Here is a 26,029-nt window from a genome sequence, read left to right on the forward strand (position 1 = left end):
AAGCACAAATCTCTGCAACAACCCTTCTTTGACCCCCCAACACACTCACACTCAAAGCCCTGGGAGAGCAGCTGGCAGACGGCAGAGGAGGGACACGGAGATAACTCGCACCACTTCACCTCCTCACAGCACTGCCCGGCGGTGTTGGGGGGGCAGCTACAGCTGAAGTCATCCCACATGGAGTAACACACACCCCCGTTCAGACAGGGATTGATCTAAGGGAAACGAGAAGAAAAAAAAAGAATTGGAGAGTTTTTCATTATTATGAAAATGTGTTAAAGCTGCACTATTATGTAACTTTCCTGCTCTTAACTCGTAAGTGCTGACATTATTACTACTGACACAGGATCTAAATGTCTCAATAAAAGGCTATAAGTTATATTGTATTAACATGCTCTACCATACAGATTGGACAAAATAACATTGTATTCACTAAAGGTCACATACAGCTTTAACATTCTTGAAAACATTTTGAAAACGTTTTGAAAACGTTTTAGAAAACGTTTTAGAAAACTTTTAGAAAACTTTTTGAAAACTTTTTGAATTGAATGACCTGGCTAAAAGTGGGTGAAACCTTCACACACCGGGGGGGCATGATGAATAAACAATACGAAATACTCTCCAGCAAATATTTCGCATCAAAAGTATTCATATACTGTGTAGCTGATGCCTCATTCATACAGGCTGATGATGCCTTTATTCGCAGTGTGGAAGAAAAATCCACCTGGTTCCGAATAAAAATTACGTTGCTTTATCGCCACGTAAAATTTGTGTTCTGTGTGGATGTGTGTGTGTATATGTTTATATATTTCTTTTTTTCTGTGTGAATTAATCCCACATAAAACTAGCCTGGCATGGCCAGACTAATATCACTGTGTAGATATTAGTCTGGAATCTCTGTGTGGAACGAGGGGCAAATAAAAAAAATGCCTCTGGTGATAAACCCGCCCCATATTTGCACACTGGGCCCTGATTGGTCCCTCACAACCAACGGAGGGAGAGAAATCCAATCTCTATTGAGAGGGGCCAGACCTAGGGCTTTTTTTTTTGCAATGGCAGATTCGTCTGGAACCAGGCTAACATAAAACACCCAGTCTGTAAGGGCGTTAATAGAGTACAAATGAAAACCATTCCCTTGCAGAGAGATGGGATTGTACTTTTAGGAAACAAAACTCGTAATCAGTCACTCACGGCGCAGGCGTTGTCGCTGCTGCATCCTTGTGCGACTTTCACTCGCCGCTCCAGACGGTAGGCGGCCACTGAGGTGGCTATGGGGTAGAACTGCAGTCGTTTGCCGTTGATCCTCAGGTCTTGGACACAGCCCTTGAAGTAACCGCCGAACGTGGCAGAGGCCCTGGGGTCCGGCAGGCCCCCGACGTAAACCAAGTCCCCGGGATGGGCCTGGACGTGCCTGACGGGGAAGGAGCCCTGGCTCTGGGCCGACTGGAACAGGGAGGCGGTGTCACCTTGGACCTTGACCGTCAGCAGGTGGAAATGGCCGTTGCTGATCACGCTTTGGCCTCGAAGGCTTTCAAAGGCGTTGACCTGAACCAGTGGTGGAAAAAGTACTCAAATGTTTAAAAGTATCAATACTGCAATGTATAAGTACTCTGTTACAAGTAAGTCCGGAATTCAAAATTTACTTGAGTAAAAGTTCAAGGTTCAAGGTTCAAGTTTATTAATGTCCCAGAAGGGCAATTGGGTTTACAGCCAGAGTAGTGGTTTAAAACATACAGACAGTACAGGACAACAGCAGACATGAAACACCATAGCATAAAAACATAGATCCGGGCGCATCTAGTGCAATCATCATCATCATCACAGTAAAGTGCAAGAGATAAAGAGATAAAGTGCTTGTTTATCACCATCATTATCATCATCACAAGAGATAAAAAGGGAATTATAAAGTGCCGGCATAAAGTGCATGATCCATCATCATCATCATCATCACAGTAAAGTGCAAGAGATAGAGAGATAAAGTGCATGTTTTCATCATCATCATCATCATCATCACAATAAAGTGCAAAGAGATAAGATAAATAAAGGGCTAAATTCAGAATATAAGGTGCCTGCATAAAGTGCTTGTTTCTTACTCACATCACCATCAGTCACATTATCCTCTATCGGTCCCTGGCAACATTGTTTGCCCGAATTGAGGCAGGAACAAATGAGTGCTTGTATCTATTGTTTTTGATACCAGGGGCACTCAGACGTCGGCCAGATGGCAACAGCCTATACTCTGGCTCGAGTGGGTGTGCATTGTCTTCTCGAATGGACCTGGTCTTCAAGAGCAGTTGTCTGCTATAGAAGGGGTCGAGGCTCTCCAGTTGGATGCCAGTGATTTTGGAGGCAGTTTTCACTATCCTTCCTAAAGAATTTTTATCCTTAATGGCGAGGTTACCATACCAACAGATGATAGAGAAGGAGATAACAGAGTGTACATAGGCACTGTAGAACAATTTCATCAAGTCTCTGTCAACATTAAATCTGGCTAATTTTCTTAGGCAGAAAAGGCGTTGCTGTCCCTTTTTACACAGCATGTCAGTATTTACATCGAATTTCAGTTTGCTGTCAATAATCGTGCCCAGGTATTTGTAACTGGGCACGATTTCCACCGGCTGGCCACAGATATCAGTGTTCTGGGTGGGATGGGGACCACGTCTGAAGTCAAAACAGAGCTCTTTTGTTTTTGAGATGTTCAATTCAAGGAACGCGTCACTACAGCAGGACAAGAAGTCCTCTGTTACCTGACCATGTCCGACCTCGTCATTGTCTAGAAGGCTGACAATGACTGAGTCATCCGCGTATTTAATGATAAAACGGTTGTCGTGATTACTGCGACAGTCATCCGTGTACAAAATAAACAAGAAAGCGGAAAGAACACAGCCCTGTGGCGAACCAGTGGAAGTGGACAAGAGGCTAGACATTGTGTCATTCACCCTTACACATTGGGATCTGTTAGTTAGAAAGTCAAGGATCCAGCCCACCAGGCATGGTGACAGTTGGAATATAGACAGTTGGAAATACTCCAGTAAAGTAAAAGTACCTCAAAATTGTACTTAAGTACTTAAGTAAATGTACTTAGTTACTTGACACCACTGACCTGAACTTTGACCCTGCCCTGCTCTAGCCACAAGCGGAGGTACTGGCTGGTGCTGTTGGCCAGGACTAGAAGCACGCCACTGGACTGTCTGGTGCGGATGAACATCGACACGGTTACAGCGCTTCCAGGATGGTCGTCCAATGAGAAGACCCCATAGCTTTCCATGTTTTCATTTCCAAACCTGGCAGTGATGTACTCTGCAATGGGCACAGAGAGACACAAGCCAAATTTAACCAAAGGCATGCATATTGTGCTACCATTATTACGGTGCGTGGCTCTGGTTCACTGAACATCCTGCGTATGTGCAAGGTTTTTGTTCAACAAATTCATGACTTTTTAATGGAACCCTAGCGTTTATATTCTGGGGCAAACATTCGGCAAAAATTTACACGTTGAGAGCTTGTAGATTAACTGTTTTCGGAAAGACATTTATTGTAGAGCAAAAACAGGAGGGGGCCTAGTATAGAGCCCTGGGGGCCTCAAGTATATGGTTTAAGAGGTTATTGATTCACTTGAAAACAAGGCAGGCGCACCGACAGCGAGGCCTTGAGGCTCATGAGGTGTGCCCAAGCTAGCTGCTAAGCGAGCAAGCCACTAGGCGAGTAGCCGATGGCCTAATGCGCCGTCGCCAACGAGCGAGCAGAGTTGGCAAGCTGTGGTGGACGGAACAGGTTATCACGTGAACCAGGCCCGGACGGCTGGCGTAGCGGTCCAGGCACCTAAACCCAGCGTGTCGTGGGTTCGAATCCCGATTCCGACGACCTTTGCTGTCACTCACTCCCCATTTCCTGTCAGTCAACTGTATACTATCAAATAAAAGCCCAAAACATTTCTTAATAAAAAAAAGAATATACATTAAAAACAGTCACGTGAACCAAAACAAGTGTCCCCTCCGTGTCCACACCGGCTCTCCCTCCCAGCCAATCACAGTGATTGGGGGCGGCTTTTTATGGACAACTGGCATGGGAATCGCCTACACGTGTCATTACTGAATCCCATGTTTCTTTAAACCTTTCTTGGAACCTCAGCCGTTCTATTTTCATTGTCGCTAAGCTCCTTTTAAAGTCTACCGGCTATGTTTATCTTCCTATAGAGTGTTACCCCCTCAGGTAGACTCACAAGTCTCAACTAGAGTCTGGTGACAATTTCTCAGCCTCCATTGCTAAAACTGGATGGAAACAAATAGGAGAGTTCAAAATAAGCTATATTGCACAACCTATCCAAGGTTTGCTAGCAGCCATTCTCGCTGCTGTTCTACCAACTACCTTGCATTTTCATGTCCCAGACATATCGGGAGTTCTCTGATCATCTGGAAGCGCAACACTACTAGTCCAGTAATATTGTCACTTGACCTCCCACTAATTGCAAAAACAAACTCAACTGATTTTGTGTCCTAAATATGTCCTGAATGAGAGGAAAAAAGTCGCAAGGAATTGCATGTAGGGAAATTATTTTAATTCAAAATGGCCGCCATCCACACTATTATTACATATACAATTATATATCTTGAAAACCGAACACTGTATGAAGTCGACATTTGTCAGGTGTGTTGCTGGGGACCCAGGGAAACGCAGTATCAAGTTTGAACTTCAATTAAGTGGCCCATTCAAAACAGGCATATTAAGTATAGGCATTCTATGGATAATAAGGGGTTAACCTAGGACAAATTGCAACAGAAACTCTTTCAACTTTTTTTGTTTCATAAATATGTTAGTTATAACATATCAAAAGTCCTCAGAAATCCCAGTGGTGGAACATATTGAAAAATGCTTAAATAGGTGATGTGCTGATGTCACAATTTCCCATTGTTAATGTTCCCATGTTACCATGTTAAAAAAGATTTAAGCATGTTCCTTGTCTAATTTCCACACAAAATACTGTCCACTATCAACCAGAAACTGTGTTGGATGCATTACAGTGCTTGTTAAAAAAAGAAGAAGAAGAAACTAATCTTAACCCTTCAAGTGCCATTTCTGTATGTTATGCATTAAGCATTTGTATGCACTCGGTTTTCATGTTAATTTCATATACATTCTTATGTGAAGCACTGCGCATGTGATTTTGTTGATGTAAAGCCTGCATTTTGTTGTGAAGATACCATCTTTTCTGTTGTGAAGATGGTATGCCGGCGACACTGTCTTGCCAATGCTGAGCTACAAACGCCACCTGCGGAGGTAGGCTACCATGGTGCCCATGTCTTGGTTGAGACCGTCTTCCATCACCTTCAATTATAATTAGACCAATTTGATCCCGTGGGAGAAATTAAGTTTCAGAAGTGTTCAGTGTATTGCACAGGTCATCGGGACACATCAACAACTTGGCAGGGCCGGGAATCGAACTTGAGACCTTCTGCTTCTGAGGCTGGCTCTCTACCCATTCAGCTACGGCCATCCTGTTGGTCTTTGCTTCCATGTTAGTCATCTCAGCATGATGGCGAGGTCGTCTACATAACCATATTTTTTTTATGTTGTAAATGGTGCATTTATATAGCGCTTTTATCCAAAGCGCTTTACATAGATTGTGCATTACATTCACCCATTCATTCATACACCGATGGCGGAGGAAACCATGCAAGGCACCAACCTACTCATCGGGAGCAATCACGGGTTCAGTGTCTTGCTCAAGGAAACTTCGACACTAACTCTGGGGGAGACCCCCAGCCCGGGATCGAACTGGGAACCTTGCGGTTTCCAGTTCACTCTACCCCGGCCACTCTACCCCTGAGCCACTGCCGCCCCATGTTTTATCTGGTAGGTCATAGATTTAGATGTTAAACAGCATTGAGGAGAGAACACACCCTTACGGAATACCATTCCTCAGTCATCTGAGCCAACTGTGCTGGCCATTACTAGTCTGTAGAGTGAAGCTGCGGTTTGACAGCATCTCCATGATGAAGTTCACCATATTTCGATCAGGGATTGTCCTCTGAAACTTCAGGTGGAATTCACAGTGCCAGACAGTGCCAGACTATTGTCAGGTTTAGCAATACAGAAAAAAAAATCAAAGTTCTGATTTCTAAAACATTTTTAATTCACGTCATAATAATAATATTAATAATGATAATAACTTTATTTCACTTTCATACAGAAAAAGCAGCTTAAAGTGCTTCACATAAAAATGTATATGAAATGAACATTAGTTCATAACAATGCATAAAATGCAGCAATAGCACTCGAAGGGTTAAGGCAGTGTTTATCAACCCTGGCAAACGTCCCAATTTTGGGCCGGGGCTACTGCTGAGGTGTGCCGCGCCGTTTGAAGAAGGTTTGAAAAAATATCATTTTGAAAAAAAAAAAAAAATGAAAAAGAAAACTTTTTTTTTTCTTTTTTTTTAACAATAATAATAATCAGGCATGCAAACAGCCCCGAGGTGAAAAGGGTGACAACATGCTGTTTTTTTTCGGGTCAGGTGTCACACTATTGCCCTATTTGGATTCAAAACGGCTAGTGGAAGCTGAAAAGCTACAAGTTTGCATGTCTGAATAACGCAAAAACAGAAATATTTGTTTGCATTTGCTTTTTTCTCCCCCATATATTTTCATGATAAGTGCGTATCGTATCGTATCGAAATCGTATCGAAGTTGTGTGCCCAATATCGTATCGTTTCGTGAAATTATCCGGCACACCCCTAGTGTGTGTATATAGATATACCGTATATATATATATAATTATATATATATATATATACCGTATATCTAGGTGTGCCCTGGGATTTTTTGGCTATGCCAGGTGTGCCTTGGCACAAAAAAGGTTGATAAACACTGGGTTAAGGCTCTTTTTCTTTTTACAAGCACTGTACTGCATCCAACAGTTTCTGGTTGATAGTGGGCAGTATTGAACCTTTTTTGTGGAAATTAGACAAGAAAACATGCTCAAATCCTTTTTTAATATGGGCGTCAATGGGAAATTGTGACATCACCTATTTAAGCATTTTGACATTTTGTAGTGTGATATTGTGTGCGCATAATTTGATTGAGTTGTTTGATCAGTACTTGATCAGTTGTGTGATTATGTGATCATAATAAATTCTTGTCACTGATATTCTGTATCCTTGTTTTGCTACAAGGAACAAATACAGCATAGTCAAATCTAGCAGAAAGGGCCAAAAAGCGTTACATACTTACAGGTCATTTTCAAAACCTTCCCTTCATACGATTCCTTGCGACTTTCTTTCTGTGATTCAGGACATATTGAGGATACAAAATCAGCTGAGTTTGGTTTTGTTGCAATTAGTGGGAGGTTGACCCCCATTTTTGCTTAAAATGCCTGGACTATACCCCTCAGTTTGACTACAACTTCATACAACTTTATTAATTCCGCTATGGGCAGTGGTTCTCAAGCACGTTAATTGGCTTAATTTGTGTTCTCTGCAGCTGTGGTTCTCAATATCGGGGGGGGGGGGGGGGGTTGAACAAGATGTGTTCAACCCCCCCTCACACACACACACACGCACACGCACACGCACACACACACACACACACACACACACACACACACACACACACACACACACACACACACAGACAGACGCAAACGCACTTTCTATACTGCTGATATTGATTGTGTGTTCTTACCCTCTGTACAGTTGGGGCCCTCATATGGTCTTTGGCACTCGCACACGTAGCTCCTCCATCCCTGGCTCACGCAACGTCCCCGGTTCTGACACGGGCTGTCGTCGCACTTGTCCTTGTCACTGCATCCCACGGTGACGTTCACCTGGGCGTGTGACCCTTCTGACCCGGGCAGCACCACCACCAGCTGTGAATCGACCAGCACGTCCCGGAGGCAGCCCAGGAAAGCGCCTTGCCCATCCACCGCTGTGCCCGAACCCTGAGCCAGCCCGGCTGCTCCTATGAGGAGGCTTTGGCGAAGGGGGGAACCTGGCACGGCGGCAGGGTTAGGGGCAGGGCCAGGGCCAGGGAGGAGTTGTCGGGTCTCGGTGATGGCGTGCCTGTCGCAGCCGCCATCGGTGCAGAGCAGCCTGATCCGGCTGACGGCGCCGCCCAACAACGCTTCCACTGTGTGCCACTTGTTGTTAGACACGTTCTCTGGAAGCTCCTGCACCAACGCCCTGCTTGACCCTTGACCCGTCAGGCTGGTGAGGCGGAGACGGCCGTCTTTGAGTTCGACGGCGAGGAGGTGCGGGTCGTCGGCGCCCGCTCTGCGCTGCAGCAGGGCGCCGACGGGCCGCCCCGTCCTGAAGCTGAACGTAACGTTGAGAGGGGCCTGCGGGTCTGCGAGGGGGGTCTCTACGCGCACGGAGCCTCGGGTCTCAAAGGAAAAGGCTGTGGGCGTCTGGCATTTTGGGCCAGTGAAGCCGGCAAGGCAAACGCACGTGTGAGTGTGCTGATCGTCGATGAGCAGGGGAGAGCACATTCCGCCGTTCTCGCACGAGGCGCCATCGCAGCCCGTGAGCGCGACCGTGCAGGTCCGCCCGCCGTACAGACGGCCATCTTGGCTCCGCTCCGAGCAAAGGCACCTGTAACCTCCATTTTGGCTCTCACATATGCCACCGTTTTGGCACGGCTGCTGTTCACATCCTTTGATTTCCTGATCAGAGAGAGTGCCTGTAAACATCAATATTTGATTAGTGTCATTTAAAACATAAATAGAACTGCCTATTTTAACCACTAACCTATTTTGGCCATGTCATTACTAAGCAAAATCCAATTGTCAAACATTGCGGAAATAGCAGCTCTACAAGCTTAAAGCTATTTTCGCCACGCAGTACTGTTGTACAATTTTACTGTTGTAAAATACCATGGCCTATGTGGTTAAAAGTTATAAATAAAATGATGCATACTTTAATCAACTGGTTGTCAGTGTAGTTTAGACAACAACACTGTATGTGGGAATGTAATTCTAGAGGTTTATCGTTTTAGCTTTCAGAATGAAGCTGAGCTTGATTAACCACTTGTAAATGGTAGCCGACTGAAATGTCAGGTGGGTGCAAATGTTATTATCATGAGCTTTTTATTTTGTTTTATTTTAAAAGATAATAACTGCAACAATAGAAGTTACTTGACCACTACTATGATTTACACCCAGCAGTAGCTTAATCTGTCTTTTATAATGTCCTCCAATAGCGGTAACCTGTGCAGAAAGCTATCTCGAAAGCATGCATCAGTGATCAACAACATACCAGTTCTTAACAATTATTGTTTACATCTGCATAGCACATAAGATGGGTTCTGCTGGATCAGGACAATCCAATTTGTGACTAGGAGGTCGATATTCACACAAGAGTAGGCCTATACTAATTACATTTACCAAAGTACCTGGCAACGTGATTTGACCTGGGTCTGTAGCCAACTAGAATTACAAGAGGGCAAAATTACCTGCAAAAAGCAACCATGAAATCCCAATGTACAGGCTTAATTTCATCATTGTCCTCGACAAGTCCTCCCAATGAATAGATCTATGATTATGGCTCCATTTTTGCTCACACTGTGGTAGAGAAGAGAGCTGCGTAAAAACATGTCAAATCCATGTTCAGTTCTGTTCCGCCATGCATGTATTCACTGTCTGTCTAATGCTCCACAGTTAAATGCTCAGTGTTAATTTAACTCTGAGAGGTGTGGGATCAGACAGAGGGACCTGTAACTACAAAGAGAGTAGGCCTATGCAGTGTCCATGTGTACACTCTTTGGAGTTCAGTTAACACTCAGGATATTACTGTGTGAGATCGGTGCGAGGCAGATAGAGAGGATTAAGCTAATGCACTTACAGTGTGTTACTTATTGAGTGCTGTCAAAGGGAGGGGTTCAGACGGCTAATTTGAGCCATCTTTCCCGGATAGAGTCCTCAATGTAGTTACATAATGGACAGTAGTAGTCATGGTGTCTCACCTGAAGGAGGGAATTACACATTTTGATATTCATATTTAGCATAATATCAACAGGATTGAGACCAGGCAAAGCACCAAGTTTCTGATCTATGTTGTTGTAGCCTTTTGCAAAAAGCCCAAAAGAACTTTCATGAAATTCACACGGTTTGACAATTTGTTGCCACGGATACCGACAATCTGCTCACACAATGGGCTCAAAATACTCTCTGTTGCATATTTGGCCAGAACATGTTGCTGGATTAGAGCCCAATAGTAGTGGACAATAATATATTCTTGAGGCCTACATTTGCCCTTACAGTAAAACCTCAGCAGATGTTATAACATAATTTTTCTTAATACCATGCTATGTTCATTTGAGATCCTAGATGTTTTTTTCTGCATATAATTTGGACAATTATATTGCCACAATATATATATATATTCTTTTTTTGTGGCTTTGTGGCCTTTATTGATAGTGTAAATGGAGAGGAAACAGGGAGCGAGAGATGGGGAGAGACATGCAGCAAAGATCGTCAGGAACGGGACTCGAACACGCTATGGCTATGCGCTGTCAGGCTACATTAGAGCCTAGTGCCCGGACCTGGTCCGGGCCACAATAATTATTAATGTGACTGGAGGGGTAATTTAACCATCCTGTGAAATGCATAGCAAACTATGGCATGCAATTGCTAAACCATGAGTAAGAAAGGGAGTTAAAAAACAAAGTATCTACATTTTCTCAATATTGATTAAAATGTGATCAACAATGAAGGCTATAATCCAATCATTATGAAATAATAACCTAACCATAATAGCTAGTATAAATACTATTTCCCTATTATGATCTATTGCTGTTCACAACAAGAGGGGGGAACGGAGAGAAATGGCAAAGCTGACTGTATTGACAACTTAACATTTAGATACAGAGCCTGAGGGCCAGATAAAAGACGGCCAAACAGTAGAAGACTACATTACCCATCGTGCATTTCACCTAGTAGGGTGCGATTTACGATTCATTTTAGCACATTCTTCATTTTGAATCATGTAGTATTATTCTGCCCTCATCTCGGTATATTGTCACAGAAGTCAGTAGGAGTATTATAGAAAACATTATATATATTTAGTGCATTTATTAGGGGGGTGGGTTGTTGCTTCCATTTACATAGACGCTTTCGGAGACAAACGCAGAAACGGCCAATGAGACAAACGCCTTGTTTTGGTCTCCGACATTTCTCGTAGAATGGCAACAAGGAGGAGCGGTTTTTACACACATATTCAGGAAATAAGCATTTCTCGGTTAATATTAGCCGAATAGAAACGTTGGCGGATTGCCCGGGTTATGCAAGCGACCTGTCGCGAATGGGTAAAAGTGAAAACAATGAGGTTTCCATGTTGATTTGTTGGGTCGCAGTTCTAGTCGTGTGTCAACATTCTCCTCGAAGGGGGGGCCCGTCCGCCCCAGTTCTAGTCGTGTGTCAACATTCTCCTCTGAGGGGGGCCCGTCCGCCCCAGCTCTTCTTCACACATAGGGGTCCTTGAGGTGGAGAGCGAATACACGCAACGTTCACGGGCGATCTGGGAGTCAGGACCAGTAGTGGAAAGTAACTAAGTACATTAATTTACTCAAGTACTGTACTCAAGTACAATTTTGATGTACTTTTACTTTACTAAAGCATGTCCAATGTTCAATACTTTATACTTCTACTCCACTACATCTCAGAGGCAAATATTGCACTTTTTACTCCACTACAATTATTTGAAAACCTTAGTTACTACGCTACTTTGTAGATTTGGATTATTATTACAAAACATGCATTAACCTCTTTAGACTTCAGCTATTTGAAAATAGCAGATCTACAAGCTCACAGCGTGTTGCTTCGTGCAATTTGGGCTGGGGAAAAAGGAAATGTTTATGTTAAAAAAACATCCCTAGTATTTTAAAGTGCTGCACTGCATGCAGCATGCATCATTCAATGTCTCTGCTGTGGATCCAGTGTCACACATCATTACAGCGTTATTGTGCATGATTGTCCAGTTAAAGATGAATAATTCATATTTGCTTTTGTTTAAATAAGTAGCTCATAATATTCTCATAGTAATCATTGCTCATTTGCTCAGTGACAGGGGTCTCCCCATCTCTCCACTCGTCAAAATATCCTAAGGATTGAATCCTATTGGATTATGAAAATGCTATCAGAATCCTATAGGACTCTTTAGTTAACAGAATACATTTTCAGGTCAGGATATGAATGTTATCCAATCAGGGGAGAGATTGAAAGTAATGAAAAAACAAACAAAAACGAGCTGACAAAATTGGAATTGGAACACTATGAAAATGTAACCTGAGGAATGGGTTCCTCTGATTGGGTGAAATTGGTGTCCCACCCAACATTCGCTTAAAGGGGAATAACACTCATTTTCAACATTGAACTATGTCTTTAATACACCTTAGAGCTGTTTTATGGAAATAAGAAAAAAGTCCCCCCCCCCTTCTATGTTGCCTAGAACTGGATAATTAATTGAGGTCATGTGATCAGCGACATACGCAAGGTGTACTTTTGGCTGAGGGGGCGGAGCCAAAAGTAGACCTGGAGAGAGAGAGAGAGGGAGTACAGCAATGATTACTAATGGAATATAGAGCTTTAACTTTTTAACAACAAACCTTTTTAACCAACAAAAAAAAGTCGGCACAAAAACGACAAAAAAATACTATATCATTGTCAGCAACTCTTATATTACTCTTATACCCTTGTTTTTCAGGACCAGTTGATGACAGGACACCAGCCGCAGCAATGAAGAGAAAACCCAACCATCAACCTCTGAAACGGAGGAGCAAGGTCAGCGCCGGCAGAGAAACCACCTCGAAAAAGGACACCGGGCCGTCGCCGCCGTCCGATAACCTCAAATCCGAGATCGCCCGCGACGAGTCCACGAATCCCGACCGGCGCCGCCTGACCATGTCACAGCACGGCCACAAGCTCCTCGAGTTCCTGAACGAGGACCGGATCCGGCAGAAGAGGTTCTGCGACGTGTCCGTGTCCGTCGGCGGGAGGCTCCACGGCGCCCACAAGGTGGTGCTGGCCCACGGGAGCAGCTACTTCCACGCCGAGCTGTCCAAGAACCCCGCCGTGGAGCGAGTGACCCTCGACCACGTGGACGAGTCTGTGTTCCGGCACCTGCTGGGCCTGCTGTACGGCTCGGAGTGCGTCGTCACGTCGGCGGAACTCCCGGCTCTGGCGGAGGCGGCTCGCTTCCTGGACATGATGGACGTGCTGACGTTGCTGGGCGGAGACGGGGGCGGAGACGGGGGCGGAGCCCGCCCGGTGACTCTGAATACTCAGGAGCAGGCTGAGACAAGTGGGGCTCCTGAGGTGGAGATGACCCCAAACACCACCACCACCACCGTCACCACTACCACGCAAGAACCGCCACCCGTAGCCATGGCAGCGGCAGACACGGAGGTCCCAAGTCCGTTGTCGGGCGTTCAGTGCTCCCTGTGCAGCCGCAGGTTCTCCTCCAAAAAGTCGGTCCAAAACCACGTGGCCAAGAGTCACGGCGGCGCACAGCCGCCAGAGCCGGGGAGAAGGAACGAGGGGGTGAGTCGGCGGATGGCCACGACGACGCAAAGGAGGTCGGCGCGCCAGAGGAGAGCCCCCGCCAAGTACAAGAGAGACGACACGGAGTACCCTGCCCACAGCGACGCAGAGAAGCCGACCACCCCGTCACCCAGAGAGGAAGAGGAGGAGGAGGAAGAGGAGGAGGAGGAAGCAGGAGGAACGGCGGTCGTCCGAAAGCTGAAAGCCAAACCAGACGTGACGGAGACGACCGACCCAGCCCTGAGAGACGATGAAGAGGAGGAGGAGGCAGAGCGGGATGTGAATGAGGAGGAGATGGACGGCCAACAGAAAAGTAGGGCTTTTTTCAGGAAGTCTTAGTTGACTATTAATTGTCATTGAAATGGCCTTTTAGGCTTTGTAAACAGAAATTGCACAGGGCAAATAACTTAAAAAATAAATATACAAAGAAATGACCGGTACGTATAATACCTAAATAAAATAATCACTTAGGCTATTTGAAAATAGCCGCCGATCTACAAGCTCACAACGCGTCGCATCGCAACCCGTTGTGAGCTTGTAGATCTGCTATTTTCAAACATTTTAGTACTTTTTCTTTTGGTACTCTCAGTACATTTTGATACCAATATTTTGTACTTTTACTCAAGTACATTTTTAATTCCAGACTTTTACTTGTAACAGAGTACTTCTACATTGCAGTATTGATACTATTACTTAAGTAAATACATTTGAGTACTTTTTTCCACCACTGAGAAGAAGTTATACAGATGAATGGAGACGAGTCTGGCGACGATGATGCAAAAAATAATTGTGATCATGTGATTATTATGTTATAATTGTGACAGGCCTACATAAAGGCACCCTGGCAGGGGCAGAGCAGAGCAGATGTGAGCAGCAGGATGTGCATGAGGCGGAGGCCAGCGGTCCGGCGGCTGCAGAGAGCTCCGGTCAGGCTGCAGGTTACCCAGAAGGCCTGGCTCCACTCATCATCCAAACGTCTAGCAAGAAGACCCTGAAGTGCCCCAAATGTGACAAGACCTTTGACCGTGCAGGTGGGCACCGTTACATGTCCAACCAGCTCTTTAACCCATTAAGACCTGAGGCCAAGTCTATAAATGTTTTCTAAATCCTAACGTTTAAATATATATATATATATGTATTTATTTGTATTTTGTAGTTTTTTATAAAAAAAAGAAATAATTTTTTTTTGTTCCAGGGACCCCAGAAGCAAAGGTTTGAGTTACAAATGTGTTTTGAAAAATATACATTCAACGATTTGCACAAATGTTCACGGTTTAAGAAAAATAGCAGATCTACAAGTGCCGCGCTATCTGCTATCCAGCCAAATAAATCTAAAATGACACAGATGCGTTCCCAGTCTTAATGGGTTAATAAACACAAAATACATTTCAGGTCGGGATACTAATTTTATCAAATCAGGAGAGAGAGAGCCTCACAGAGATCATTTATCAGCTATGCTCACTATCAGAATACAGAGCTATTTAACACTTAAAAATATCTACACCCTCCTTTAAGACTAAATTTGAATTCCTTTTTGTTTATACAGTGTTGTGTAGTATAGTCTATTGATTGTTTATTGATGATGATGAGGTTGATTATTTTCACGCTTAATTAGTTTAGCTACACAAAGTGAGTGCAAAACTATACCTGTATGCACACTGCCTGTGTGCATACAGGATGTCCACCAGAGGGTGCTAAGAATCTCCCCCAAGAACATAATATGTAGCCCCACTGTGGGTTAGTGCTTGTATTGCTAGATTGTTGGGCAGGACCTTACTCTTCACAGAGAAGGAGAGGCCGATGGTGCATTGGTTATCAATTGGTAATCATTTTTAGAGTTATTTGGGTGAAACAGAAGGGTTCCCCCAAGCAACCCTGGACCCCACTTTGAGAACCACTAGTTTAGTGCATTTGATAGTATGTATCAGTCATTGTGTGACTGGATGATTCTTATTGCAACTCTGAACTGACAATCAGAGCACCACTACACCACAATATTCAACCAGGGACAGAAAAGTTTCCATTCAGCATAATGTAATATTTAAGATTCCAATATTTAAGATTCAAGACTTTTTATTGTTATATCTTATGTATAGTCATTTAAAAAATATATTTGTAATTTTTGTTATTTGTGCATGACACCATTGTACAACAAAGCATAAAATAGGGCATACGTGGTTAATCAGATTAAAAAATAGTTAGATTTTGCTTTTGTGTTGATTTTGTTGATATATATAAAACAATATATATAAAAATACAACTATCCCTAAAAACTGCACTTCTCAATTTCCGATTAATTAAAATAATGCATAGTTGCATGATACACAATCGATGGAATCGACTAATTATACATTTGTGTGTGTGTGTGTGTGTGTGCGCGTGACTGCATGTGTGTGTGTGTGCGTGCGTGACTGCATGTGCGTGCGCGTGTGTGTGTGAACAGGGAAGTATGAAAGTCACACCAGGGTGCACACGGGCGAGAAGCCCTTCCAGTGTGACGTGTGCCTCCAGCGCTACTCCACTAAGTCCAACCTGACGGTGCACAAGAAGAAGCACGCCGGCGACGTCCCCTTCCAGAAGAAGGAGCACAAGTGTCCCTTCTGCAACAAGCTCCACGCCAGCAAGAAAACCCTGGCCAAGCATGTCCGCAGGTCAGGCCGTCTCTCAAATGTCCTCGCAGTCCCTGTTCTGTACAACACCGGTTCTCAACGTGGGGTCTGGGGTTCCAGTGGGTCCCCAGCTAAATGATTGATAGTCAGGACCCAAATGGACCTGTACGGGTCTGTAACTCTGAGAGCGTACAAATGGATCCAGTGGGTCCCCAGCTAAATGATTGATAGTCAGGACCCAAATGGACCCGTACGGGTCTGTAACTCTGAGAGCGTACAAATGGAACCAAATGGACCTTGACGGGTCCATTTGGTTCCATTTCTACGCTCTCAGAGTTAGATTTATATTGGGGATTGAGTCCCAGAGATAAACATGGTGTCAAATGTCCTGGGAGGTCCGTAGCCTAGTTAATGCATGTCAAACTCAAGCCCCCAGAACCACGGTAGAACAGTGAAGCTGCCTTCGCCCCTGGTGGTCAAATCTGGGATAGCAACACTTCCGCATTTAAAATGCTACTGCGCGTGCGTCTACCGTTAAAACCTACTATTGTCCCTTCAGAGGCTCCGTAGAAACCCTAGTGCGCCTGCTCAGGACCCAATATCGACCCAATATATGGTACTTCCGGGTGCTTCAAACGCCACTGAGCAACTTTCATAGAAATGATTAGCTGGGGGCGGGGCAATCCACCCTCTAGATATATTATAACTCTATGGTCAAACTGGGTGTCCTTGAAATGAACATTTAACGTTTCATTTAACGTCGGTCATTACCTCTCAAAATGTCATTGTCATGTGTTCATTTTGTCCAGGTTCCATCCAGACCACATCCAGGAGTTTCTTACCATGAGGAAAAAGAAGAGTGAAGGCTGGAAATGTGCCGTAAGACTGGTTTCAATCAAGACATGTGTACAATGCAGTTGGTTTCATTCATTATTAATATTTTATTGATTTGAAAGGGGGAATAAATGTCTCAATGCTCTTTGTCACCGGTGAATGGTGATAAGACTTTGTTTTACTTTACTCAACTGTTGTTTAATGACGTTAACCCTGGCCTCCCTGTTTTTAATCAACATAAAGTTGATTAAAAACATAAAATTACAAGTGACAAAAAAATTGTATCTGATCCACTGTCACGATGCGACACGTTATTATGAGCTTGTAGATTGGCTATTTTCACTATTTGCCTGTATACTAAGTACTATATACGTAGATATACTGTGTGGCTTAATTGGTTCATTCCCTTTCTCCCTGTTCTCCTGTTTAATCTTCTCTTCCCAGATATGTCTTAAGACCTTCACACGCAGGCCTCATCTGGAGGAACACATGATTCTGCACAGCCAAGACCGGCCCTTCAAATGCACCTTCTGCGACGAATACTTCAAGTCCAGGTTTGCCAGGCTGAAGCACCAAGAAAAGTACCATTTAGGTGAGTCCGAGATATTTATGTTGTCTGTTCTGTCAGGTTTCATTTGGATGGTGACTATTAACCCATTAAAACCTGGATTTTAGCTGTATATACAGTATAGCACAAGTTATTCAGAAAACTCTTAGGATGTAGAGCAGTGGTTTACAACAGTGGTACTCAACAATAGCAGATCTACAAGCTCACAGCGCGTCACTTTGTGCCACACTGTGAGCTTGTACATCTGCTATTTAAAAAAAAAAAATTAAACATCTTGAAAGTGTTTGGATTTTTTGGAATAATGTTGAATTTTCTAGTACAAATCTTCTCTTCTGGGGGTCCCTGGCACAAACATTTTCAGTTTTAAAAGTGACATAGAAGGCATTTGTAAAACCGGCCTCGGGTCTTAATGGGGTTTGCATCAGATGGGGGTCCTTGAAATAAAATGAAAGGTTGAAAATAGCTGATTTAATCAACAATCACATTGTTGGTATTGGATGTTTGCTTGAGGACTTTGACCCTGGCTCTGTGGGCTCATTTCCAGGTCCGTTCCCCTGTGAGATCTGTGGCCGGCAGTTCAATGACACGGGCAACAGAAAGAGGCATATTGAGTGCACACACGGAGGCAAAAGAAAATGGACCTGCTTCATTTGTGGGAAATCTGTAAGGGAAAGGTAAGCGTCCCTCGTCCCACAATCCTCAGCATAAGCACGCCATATTGCTTTTCACCACAGCTTCATCCATTTCCCCCCATCTTCATTTAAATGGCACCTTTTTCTGTCTAAGCTGTGGACAGTTCTGAAACCTGCCTACCAGTGACGTCATCGGTAGACAGGTTTGGTCATTTCAAATTAGATTTTGTATTTTTGTATTAATGCAAGAAAAATGGCTTCTATTTACGTATGCTAACTTTCCAAGAAGAGAAATGCTGTAGTTTCTATTAGCTTGAAATCCCCATCGATGTAGAAGGCAGGTTTCTGAACTGTCCACAGCCCACCAATAAGACGCAGTGTGAGTAAACGGAAATTGGGCCATTCTTATAATGAGAATTAGTGAGGACCAACTATATGAAGATTAGGTTGAAAATGGGTGAAGTTCTACTTTGAACCCTATACTTAGTTCACCAGGGTCCTCGTCCTTACTAGGTCTGCTAGTACTTCCCTCTATTCCAGGGGTCTTCAACGTTTTCAGGCCAAGGACCCCCTAGCTGAGAGAGAGATGAAGCAGGGACCCCCTCTATACTGTATAAAATTGTGTTTTAGATTAAACCTTTTTTGTTTACTTGTTCTGCCCTTTTTTCCCTCTACACCTAATACCTCTTAGCCAAAAATAGCCGATCTACAAGCTCACAACGCCTCGCACTGCGAGGCGTTGTGAGCTTGTAGATCGGCTATTTTTGGCTAAAGTTCTCCTCAGAAAAAGGGATGCTAGGGTTCAAGTGGTTAAGGTAAAAAAAAAAAATCACATCACTCAAAGATTTGGCGGACCCCCTGTAGTAACTCTGAGGACCCCCTAGGGGTCACAGACCCCCTGTTGAAGACCCCTGCTCTATTCCCATTTTCTTCGCTGAAAACAAGCTCACAATCTTGCGACACGTTGTGAGCTTGTTGATAGGCTATTTCAGCAGTATGTTCGCCCGCAAAATGGGGACGCTAGGGTTCATGTGGTTAATGCAAGTGACTATATACGGGCAGTGATGAGCTGTGGATTTTTGAACTAGGGGGCTATATTTTCTGACGTCACGTGCACGCGCACGTGCACGCATGTGCACATAGCCAATCAGCTCAGTGCTAGTTGAAATACTGTATTCAACATGTGATTTTTAATGTAAGTATATCTTATTATTTAGTTGCATTGTTAATTTGTTGTTTTTATTTTTGTTTCAATTAATTAATTATTTTATTTTCCTTTTAGTTTTATATAAAAGCCCTTTACATAGACTCACCCACACATAAGTACTTAAAATAATCAGACAACTTGTCTTTGTCTTGTCTCAGAGAACTGGGTCCTGATCCCCTTCACACTCTGCAGTGCAGAGACTGTTGTCTCTCATTGTGAGAGGAATGTAACACATTCAATTCAAGTCCATGGCTTTTTTCGAGTAGCCTAATGTTATGCAAAGCAGCCAGGTAGACGCTATTGAGAACGGCTCGCTGCTGACGGCGCGAACCTTGAGAGGCTATTGTTTAAACTTTAAGGTGTTAAGACCGCAGCTGACGGTGCATGCTCGCGCGTGCATGTGGAGCTCCCAGCCCCCCAGCCAGCGCCAGAACTAAGGGGTCGCCGACCCCCCATAGCACCCCCTACAGCTCTGTATACGGGCAAGTGACAAATTATAGGAAAAACAACAACATGGAGTGTCTTAGTAAGGTGTTGAGCCACCAGGAGCCACCAGAACAACTTCACTGCACCTTGGAATAGACTGTACAAGTCTCTGGAACTCTACTGGAGGAATGAAACACCATTCTAACTAAAGATATTTCCTCAAATGTGTCCGTGCCACCGTACCCCCTCACTGTCGGGGTCAAGCATTCAGGCCTTTACCGCTCTCTTGATGTACGGCACACATGCACTCACCCACTTGTGGAGAATATGGTGAAGGATGACACATCTGACCATATCATGTTTTTTCCCACATCACTGTTAGACCAGTGGTTTTTGCAACACTGAACCCTCAAATGTCCATTTGTCTTCGTAATGAGGGGTTTATGCAATGCAAACCTACTATAATATCCCTCATACATACATACTACTTACTGTATGTAGTTGTCCACGGACTGTTCTTTCTGACACAGCGTGATCATGTCCTGCATTGACATTCTTAGTTTCCAGAGGAACTTAGTTTTTTTCTTACATATCACACTAATCCATGAGCATCACAGTCATTGAATATACACTTTCAACCACAATTTCTATTAACTGATCTCTTTCCCATATATCACTTATAGTAATCTCTCAAGAACAGATTCTGCTCACAAACAGCAGAGGGCGCTGTTTTTCATTCTTATTTGGTTCTGGGTTCCCAGATTGCACTTATAGCAACTGTTCCTACTGAAACACTAGCCAGTTGAACAGCCTTTGTGACTGAAGCTCCTGCTATCCATGCTCCAATAATACTCTTTCATAGACACTTTTTCCTCTTACCATCTTCTTGATTCAAAATTGATAGGCTGATAGGAATGTAAATGCTTAATTGTATCATGCAGTACTCCTGTATGGAAGCAGATGAATTCGTCAATGTTTTTTCATTCTTTTATTCAGGTTTTTTCCTTTACTTGATCACCAGTCTGTAGATTTTATGTTTAGGTTTTTGTCCTACTAAGACCTAAGTTAAAGCTGCGAACTACAATGCCTAAGCATGAGTTGCAGTGAAAAGGCCTTCAATAATCGATTTTCATATATTTTCTCCCCCCATAGGACAACTCTGAGGGAGCACTTGCGGATACACAGTGGAGAGAAGCCACATCTGTGCAGTATTTGTGGACAGAGCTTTCGCCATGGCAGCTCCTATAGGTGGGTGTAAAATTGTGATTGCCTGAGCACTGAGATGGACCTTTATTGATCCTGATCGACCGATAAAATATTTGATCGGTCGATCTAATGTAGTCGTTATGAATATCAGCCTTTTAATCGTCCAGTAAATGCCCTTTCTCTTTCCGTTCTGACTAGGCTCCACCTACGAGTCCACCACGATGACAAGCGCTACGAGTGTGACGAGTGTGGGAAAACCTTCATACGCCACGATCACCTGACCAAACACCAGAAAATACACTCTGGTAACAACTTTGTTGTTGCATAATAATAGGCTCTATGCACAGCAAGCCATATTATCACTTCCTTCACAGGTGTTACCAATGATACTAATGAAGGCTCTGTTACGTTTAGTGTAGCACAGTGGTTCTCAGATATTTCAATTTCCACGACCCCCATAACTCTGAGAGTGTACAAATGGAACCAAATGGACCGTAAGGGTCCATTTGGTTCCATTTGTACACTCTCAGAGTTACACACTCGCAAGGGGCCATTTGGAAACCCCTTAAGGAACCATGAGTGTCCCTGTACACACATTTTAGACCCACTGGTGTAGCAGAGTGTTTCCAGTGAGTCAACATGCACAATATTCTGTTTGACCAGCATGGAACAGAGCCTTCATTAGTATCATTGGTGACACCTGTGAATGTCTTCACAATATGGCTGCTGTGCATAGAGCATATTACACTGAGGAGGAACCCTATGGGTGAAACGGGTCATGTTTCATCAGATGTGATGTGTTTTATGTGTGCAGGGGAGAAAGCACACCAGTGTGAGGAGTGTGGAAAGTGCTTCAGGCGCCACGACCATCTGACCGTGCACTACAAAAGTGTTCACCTGGGAGAGAAAGTGTGGCAGAAGTATGTTTTCAGATAAGCCCAGGCTTTATCTACCATTTATTAAATAAATATCCCTCTTCTCAGTGGTTCTCGACCGTTTTAATTTCAAGGACCCCCGGCTTGATATGCATTAGGCCAAGGAACCCCATTTAATAAGATTTTTTTTTATCTTTGAGGGACCCCTGTTTACACTGAAAAATCCTTGATTTAACTCTTTGAGAGTGTACGAATGGAACCAAATGGACTCGTGAGAGTCCATTTGTTTCCATTCGCACACTCTCAAAGTTACAGACGCTTAAGGGTCCACTTGGGGTCCATTTATCCGAGCTGGTAGATCTGCTATTTTGGAATAGCCAACACATAAATTGTTAAATTGGTTAAAATGATTGTGATGCTATATTAACTACTTTTGCTGGGGACCCCCTGGAATGCCCTCAAGGACCCCTGGGGGGGAGAACCACTGCCTTATCTTCTACTATGCACCAACAATCTGATATTTAAAGGCATTACATGTACTGTATATATTATGCCCCATACATGTCAACAGTTGGCTCTGTAACTTGGCTGGGAATTTGAGCAAATGTTACCTCTCTGTGTGTCCGCAGGTATAAAACGGCTGTGCATCAGTGTGAGGTTTGCAAGAAAGAATTCAAAGGAAAGTCCAGTTTGGAAATGCACTTCAGGACCCACTCTGGTAAACGAATACACCATTAAAGAGTTCTATTGACTTAGGTATTGTTGTTGCTGCCGGGTAGAAGCCTTGTAAATCTCCATATTTCATTTTTTCTATACTTTTTTATACTTTCTTAATGTAAATTAATGCCCAATATTGTCGTACAAGAGAGTCACACAGAAGTAGCAGAAATGTGACACTAGATGTCACAATATACATACATACATACATACATACATACAGTACTTACATACATAAATACACATGTAATGCAAAAAAGGAAGGGAATCCCTTTATTCCCAGCCGACCCCTATTAGGGCTTTCACGACTACAGATTTTTACCGGTCGACTAATTTGACCCAGTGGTAGTTGACTAGTCGATGTTTACCTATTAAAAAAAAGAAATGTTTTTATGCCATTACTATTATTATTATCCTCTTGCCTTTATTTTTATGCCGTTTTAAGGGAAGCGCTTCTGGCACAGCATCCTCAAAAGTGGGTTATTGCCCAATAATAGGCACCCCCTTTTGATAAAAATAAAGACCCCCTTTTGATAAAAAATAAAGGCAGGAGGATAATAATAATAGTAATGACATTAAAACAATGCAAAAAAATAAAATAATCAACTATACTACTAGTACCAACAAGGTCGACTAGTGGTTTTACTAGTCGACTAGTCGGTGAAAGCCCTAACCCCTAGTCTAGATCCCACCATCATTAGTTTTACAACAGAGGGGTTTAGGCTGGCAGCACTGGAGATTTATTCTGTTTGGTTCCTTTTAAAAGGAGAGAAACCCTACAAATGTACAGAGTGCCAGCAGACGTTCCGCATCAAGAAGACCCTGACCAAACACATGGTCATTCACTCGGACGCCCGTCCCTTCAACTGTCCCCACTGCAGTGCCACCTTTAAAAGGTATGTATCTATGTCTATGTATGTAACCTTGATTTAACCAGGAGAGTCACATTGACGTTCGAGACCTCATTATGCAAGTGAGACCTGGCCGAGACGAGACCAAAGTTGCCTGTAATTCGTTCCGCGACATTGGTCCTTGATAAAACAAACTCATCCTACCTGGCTCAGTTTTAACAGCAGGTCCCGTACAATGCAACCTTTTGCTGTGAACGCAAATAATGAAAATAAAAATGTTGCCTTTATGTACACAGGCAGCTTACCTAGGATAGCCTTACAAATCGTCTCCGTCGGGTGGAAACCTCATGTTACAAAAATAGCAAAAGTAGCAGATCTGCAAGCTCAAAACGCGTCGCTTCGCATCTGCTACTTTTGTGTGACGCTGTAGTATGATCAATTAGGGCGTTAATTTACGAAGAAGAATGCAATACGGTTTACATCTTTATGTTTTAAAGGAAAGACAAGCTGAAGTACCACATGGACCACGTGCACAGTGCCAAGTTCACCGAGCAGCAGCCTCTCGGGGTACTCGACGAGGACAAAATGGTGTCTCTGCCTTATGAGGAAACGTCAAAGGCGTACCGGGCAGAACCCAAGCCGGTCCTCCCCAGCGCGGCCGCCACGGCCAGCATCTGCGTGCCTGTCACCCTGGTGCCTGTGCAGATGACAGGAGTCACAGCCGGGCCGGGTGACCTGAGCGGCCACAGGGTTTCCCTGTCCTCCTCCTCCTCAAGGTTAGTATTATAGTTTTTTTTTAAATTATTATTTGTTTTTGTTTTTGACTTTTCGTTTTCAATTTCAGTTTAATCGTAATTAGTTTTTTAATAAGTGGGTTTGGTCGTTTAGTTTTTATTTTGTGAGAAGGCTCAGTTTTAGATTAGTTTTTATTTAAAAAAAAGTTTTATTGTAATATGGGATTGTCAGGGGCAAGATTAAAAAAGGTCAGTAAAATTGTAAAAATAACAGATATGCAGATTTGACTATTTTTGGGCTAGCAAAACAAAAATAATAAATATTGGAAGATATCCACCATATCCAAGTCTTTTGTATGAAATATTAACAAAGACTAAAATTAAGGGCATTTTCTCTATGATTTTAGTTGGTTTTATAAACACACAATACAGTTTAAGTTAGTTATAGTTTTTGTATTTTTTCAGTTATCTAAAATGTTTTGCCAATTCTAGTTATTGTTATTTCATTACTTTTAGTTATAACTATAATAACCCTGGTCCTCCTCCCAAACCCCCAGTGTGCTGACCATGCAGGTCCAGGCCCAGCATCAGCATCAGCAGCAGCATCATCAGCAGCAGCAGACACCTAGCAGCTACCAGGCTGCAACAGATCTGGCCTTCCTGGAGAAGTACACCCTGACGCCCCAGCCCGCCAACATTGTCCACCCGGTCAGACCCGACCAGATGCTGGACCCCAGGGAGCCGTCCTACCTGGGGGCGTTGCTGGGTCTGGACCCCAGCTCCTCTGTGCAGAACATCTCCAACCCCGAACCCACTCACTGACATCCTCAGTCAAACCAAGTGGAATAGAAACACATTGCATGTATCAGTAACGTGAAGATAAATAGCCTTTTATTCCTAGTGATATGTTTTATTGTTTTATTTACCCAGGGTAGGTATGCCGAGTGCGAGTGCTCTTTTTCAGCAACGCCCTGCACATTCACACAGACACATATACACACATTCAAACCTGGGAGTTGACCGGTACAACCACAGTCTTTTACTGTTGGCAACTGAGCAGTTGGGGGTTCGGTGCTTTGCTCAATGGCCATTTACTTGCCCACCCAGATTTTTCCTACCGTTCTGGGTGTTTGAACCAGGAAACTTTCAGTTACAATAAAGCGTGCTCCTCTAACCTTTCGGCCACCGCTGCCACTCTTAGCTTTGTTTTGTGTGTACATGTTTTTGTAGGCTATAAAAGGATAAGAATAACATAACACAATGAAGGGAATTATAGGTTTATCTATCGTTGCTGTCGGGCAGAATCCTCTTGGTTTTTGAGTGTTAGCCCATTTGAGATAAATGGGTTAAAAAGAAAAGATGCAAGAATTCAGCTGCCCTTTTCCATGTCTAAGGAACTGCATGAAAAAACTCACAGTATTGAAACAAGGTGTTAAAAAATTTCATAGCAACTCTCATGAAGATGTATTGATGAGACCAGACACTCCACCCTTCAAGTGTGGCGTAAGAGCAAAATGGCGTCTGAGTGAATACAATCAATACACAAACTCGAGAAAATCTCAAGTTATTGCAATGTAATGTAATTATAATGTAATACAATGTAAAAAAAAAGAGGGGAGAAAAAAAACAACCCGTAAATATCAAATTTTCACTATCAGGCTTTGTCAGGCCATGTATTAGTAGTACTGAAGTGAAATGTTAAATTTGACTTTGGTCTAACTTTTTAATGATGGGGATTGTATAAATATTAAATGTATTTAAAATACATACAAATCTTATGGTTGAGGCCTTAAAGTGTAATGTAGAATTGTCTACTGTACAATACTATGTGTGACTCAAACAGGT

The 26,029-nt window shown here is 43.3% G+C and overlaps 2 protein-coding genes across 3 annotated transcripts in view; one reads left to right on the forward strand and one right to left on the reverse strand.

Annotated features, from left to right (window-relative positions):
- LOC308093582 (protein crumbs homolog 1-like) overlaps nucleotides 1-8,680 on the reverse strand; it is a gene marked incomplete at both ends in the record, with an annotated part of 17,736 nt that extends 9,056 nt beyond the window's left edge. Inside the window, 4 exons of the mRNA XM_080439914.1 lie at nucleotides 50-215; nucleotides 1,192-1,545; nucleotides 3,104-3,300; nucleotides 7,678-8,680. Of these exons, the coding sequence (XP_080296040.1) occupies nucleotides 50-215; nucleotides 1,192-1,545; nucleotides 3,104-3,300; nucleotides 7,678-8,680 (1,720 nt within the window). The remainder of the gene's footprint in view (nucleotides 1-49; nucleotides 216-1,191; nucleotides 1,546-3,103; nucleotides 3,301-7,677) is intronic.
- A 2,472-nt stretch (nucleotides 8,681-11,152) lies between these two features.
- Nucleotides 11,153-26,029, forward strand: part of zbtb41 (zinc finger and BTB domain containing 41) — a 14,975-nt gene continuing 98 nt past the window's right edge. Inside the window, exons 1-14 of one of the 2 annotated variants that reach the window (XM_080440577.1) lie at nucleotides 11,153-11,556; nucleotides 12,690-13,838; nucleotides 14,350-14,556; nucleotides 15,969-16,176; nucleotides 16,944-17,013; nucleotides 17,413-17,560; nucleotides 18,081-18,210; nucleotides 20,954-21,049; nucleotides 21,206-21,312; nucleotides 21,822-21,927; nucleotides 22,512-22,600; nucleotides 23,366-23,495; nucleotides 23,948-24,226; nucleotides 24,742-26,029. The exon at nucleotides 24,742-26,029 is cut by the window's right edge and continues 98 nt beyond it. In XM_080440577.1, coding sequence (XP_080296703.1) covers nucleotides 12,722-13,838; nucleotides 14,350-14,556; nucleotides 15,969-16,176; nucleotides 16,944-17,013; nucleotides 17,413-17,560; nucleotides 18,081-18,210; nucleotides 20,954-21,049; nucleotides 21,206-21,312; nucleotides 21,822-21,927; nucleotides 22,512-22,600; nucleotides 23,366-23,495; nucleotides 23,948-24,226; nucleotides 24,742-25,006 — 2,952 coding nt within the window. In that variant the 5' untranslated portion in view covers nucleotides 11,153-11,556; nucleotides 12,690-12,721 and the 3' untranslated portion in view covers nucleotides 25,007-26,029. The remainder of the gene's footprint in view (nucleotides 11,557-12,689; nucleotides 13,839-14,349; nucleotides 14,557-15,968; nucleotides 16,177-16,943; nucleotides 17,014-17,412; nucleotides 17,561-18,080; nucleotides 18,211-20,953; nucleotides 21,050-21,205; nucleotides 21,313-21,821; nucleotides 21,928-22,511; nucleotides 22,601-23,365; nucleotides 23,496-23,947; nucleotides 24,227-24,741) is intronic. The other variant, XM_080440576.1, reaches the window with a different exon arrangement.

The sequence above is a fragment of the Gymnoscopelus braueri genome, assembly GCF_963280865.1.
Source record: "Gymnoscopelus braueri genome assembly, chromosome: 10".
In the NCBI taxonomy this organism is placed as follows: domain Eukaryota; kingdom Metazoa; phylum Chordata; class Actinopteri; order Myctophiformes; family Myctophidae; genus Gymnoscopelus; species Gymnoscopelus braueri.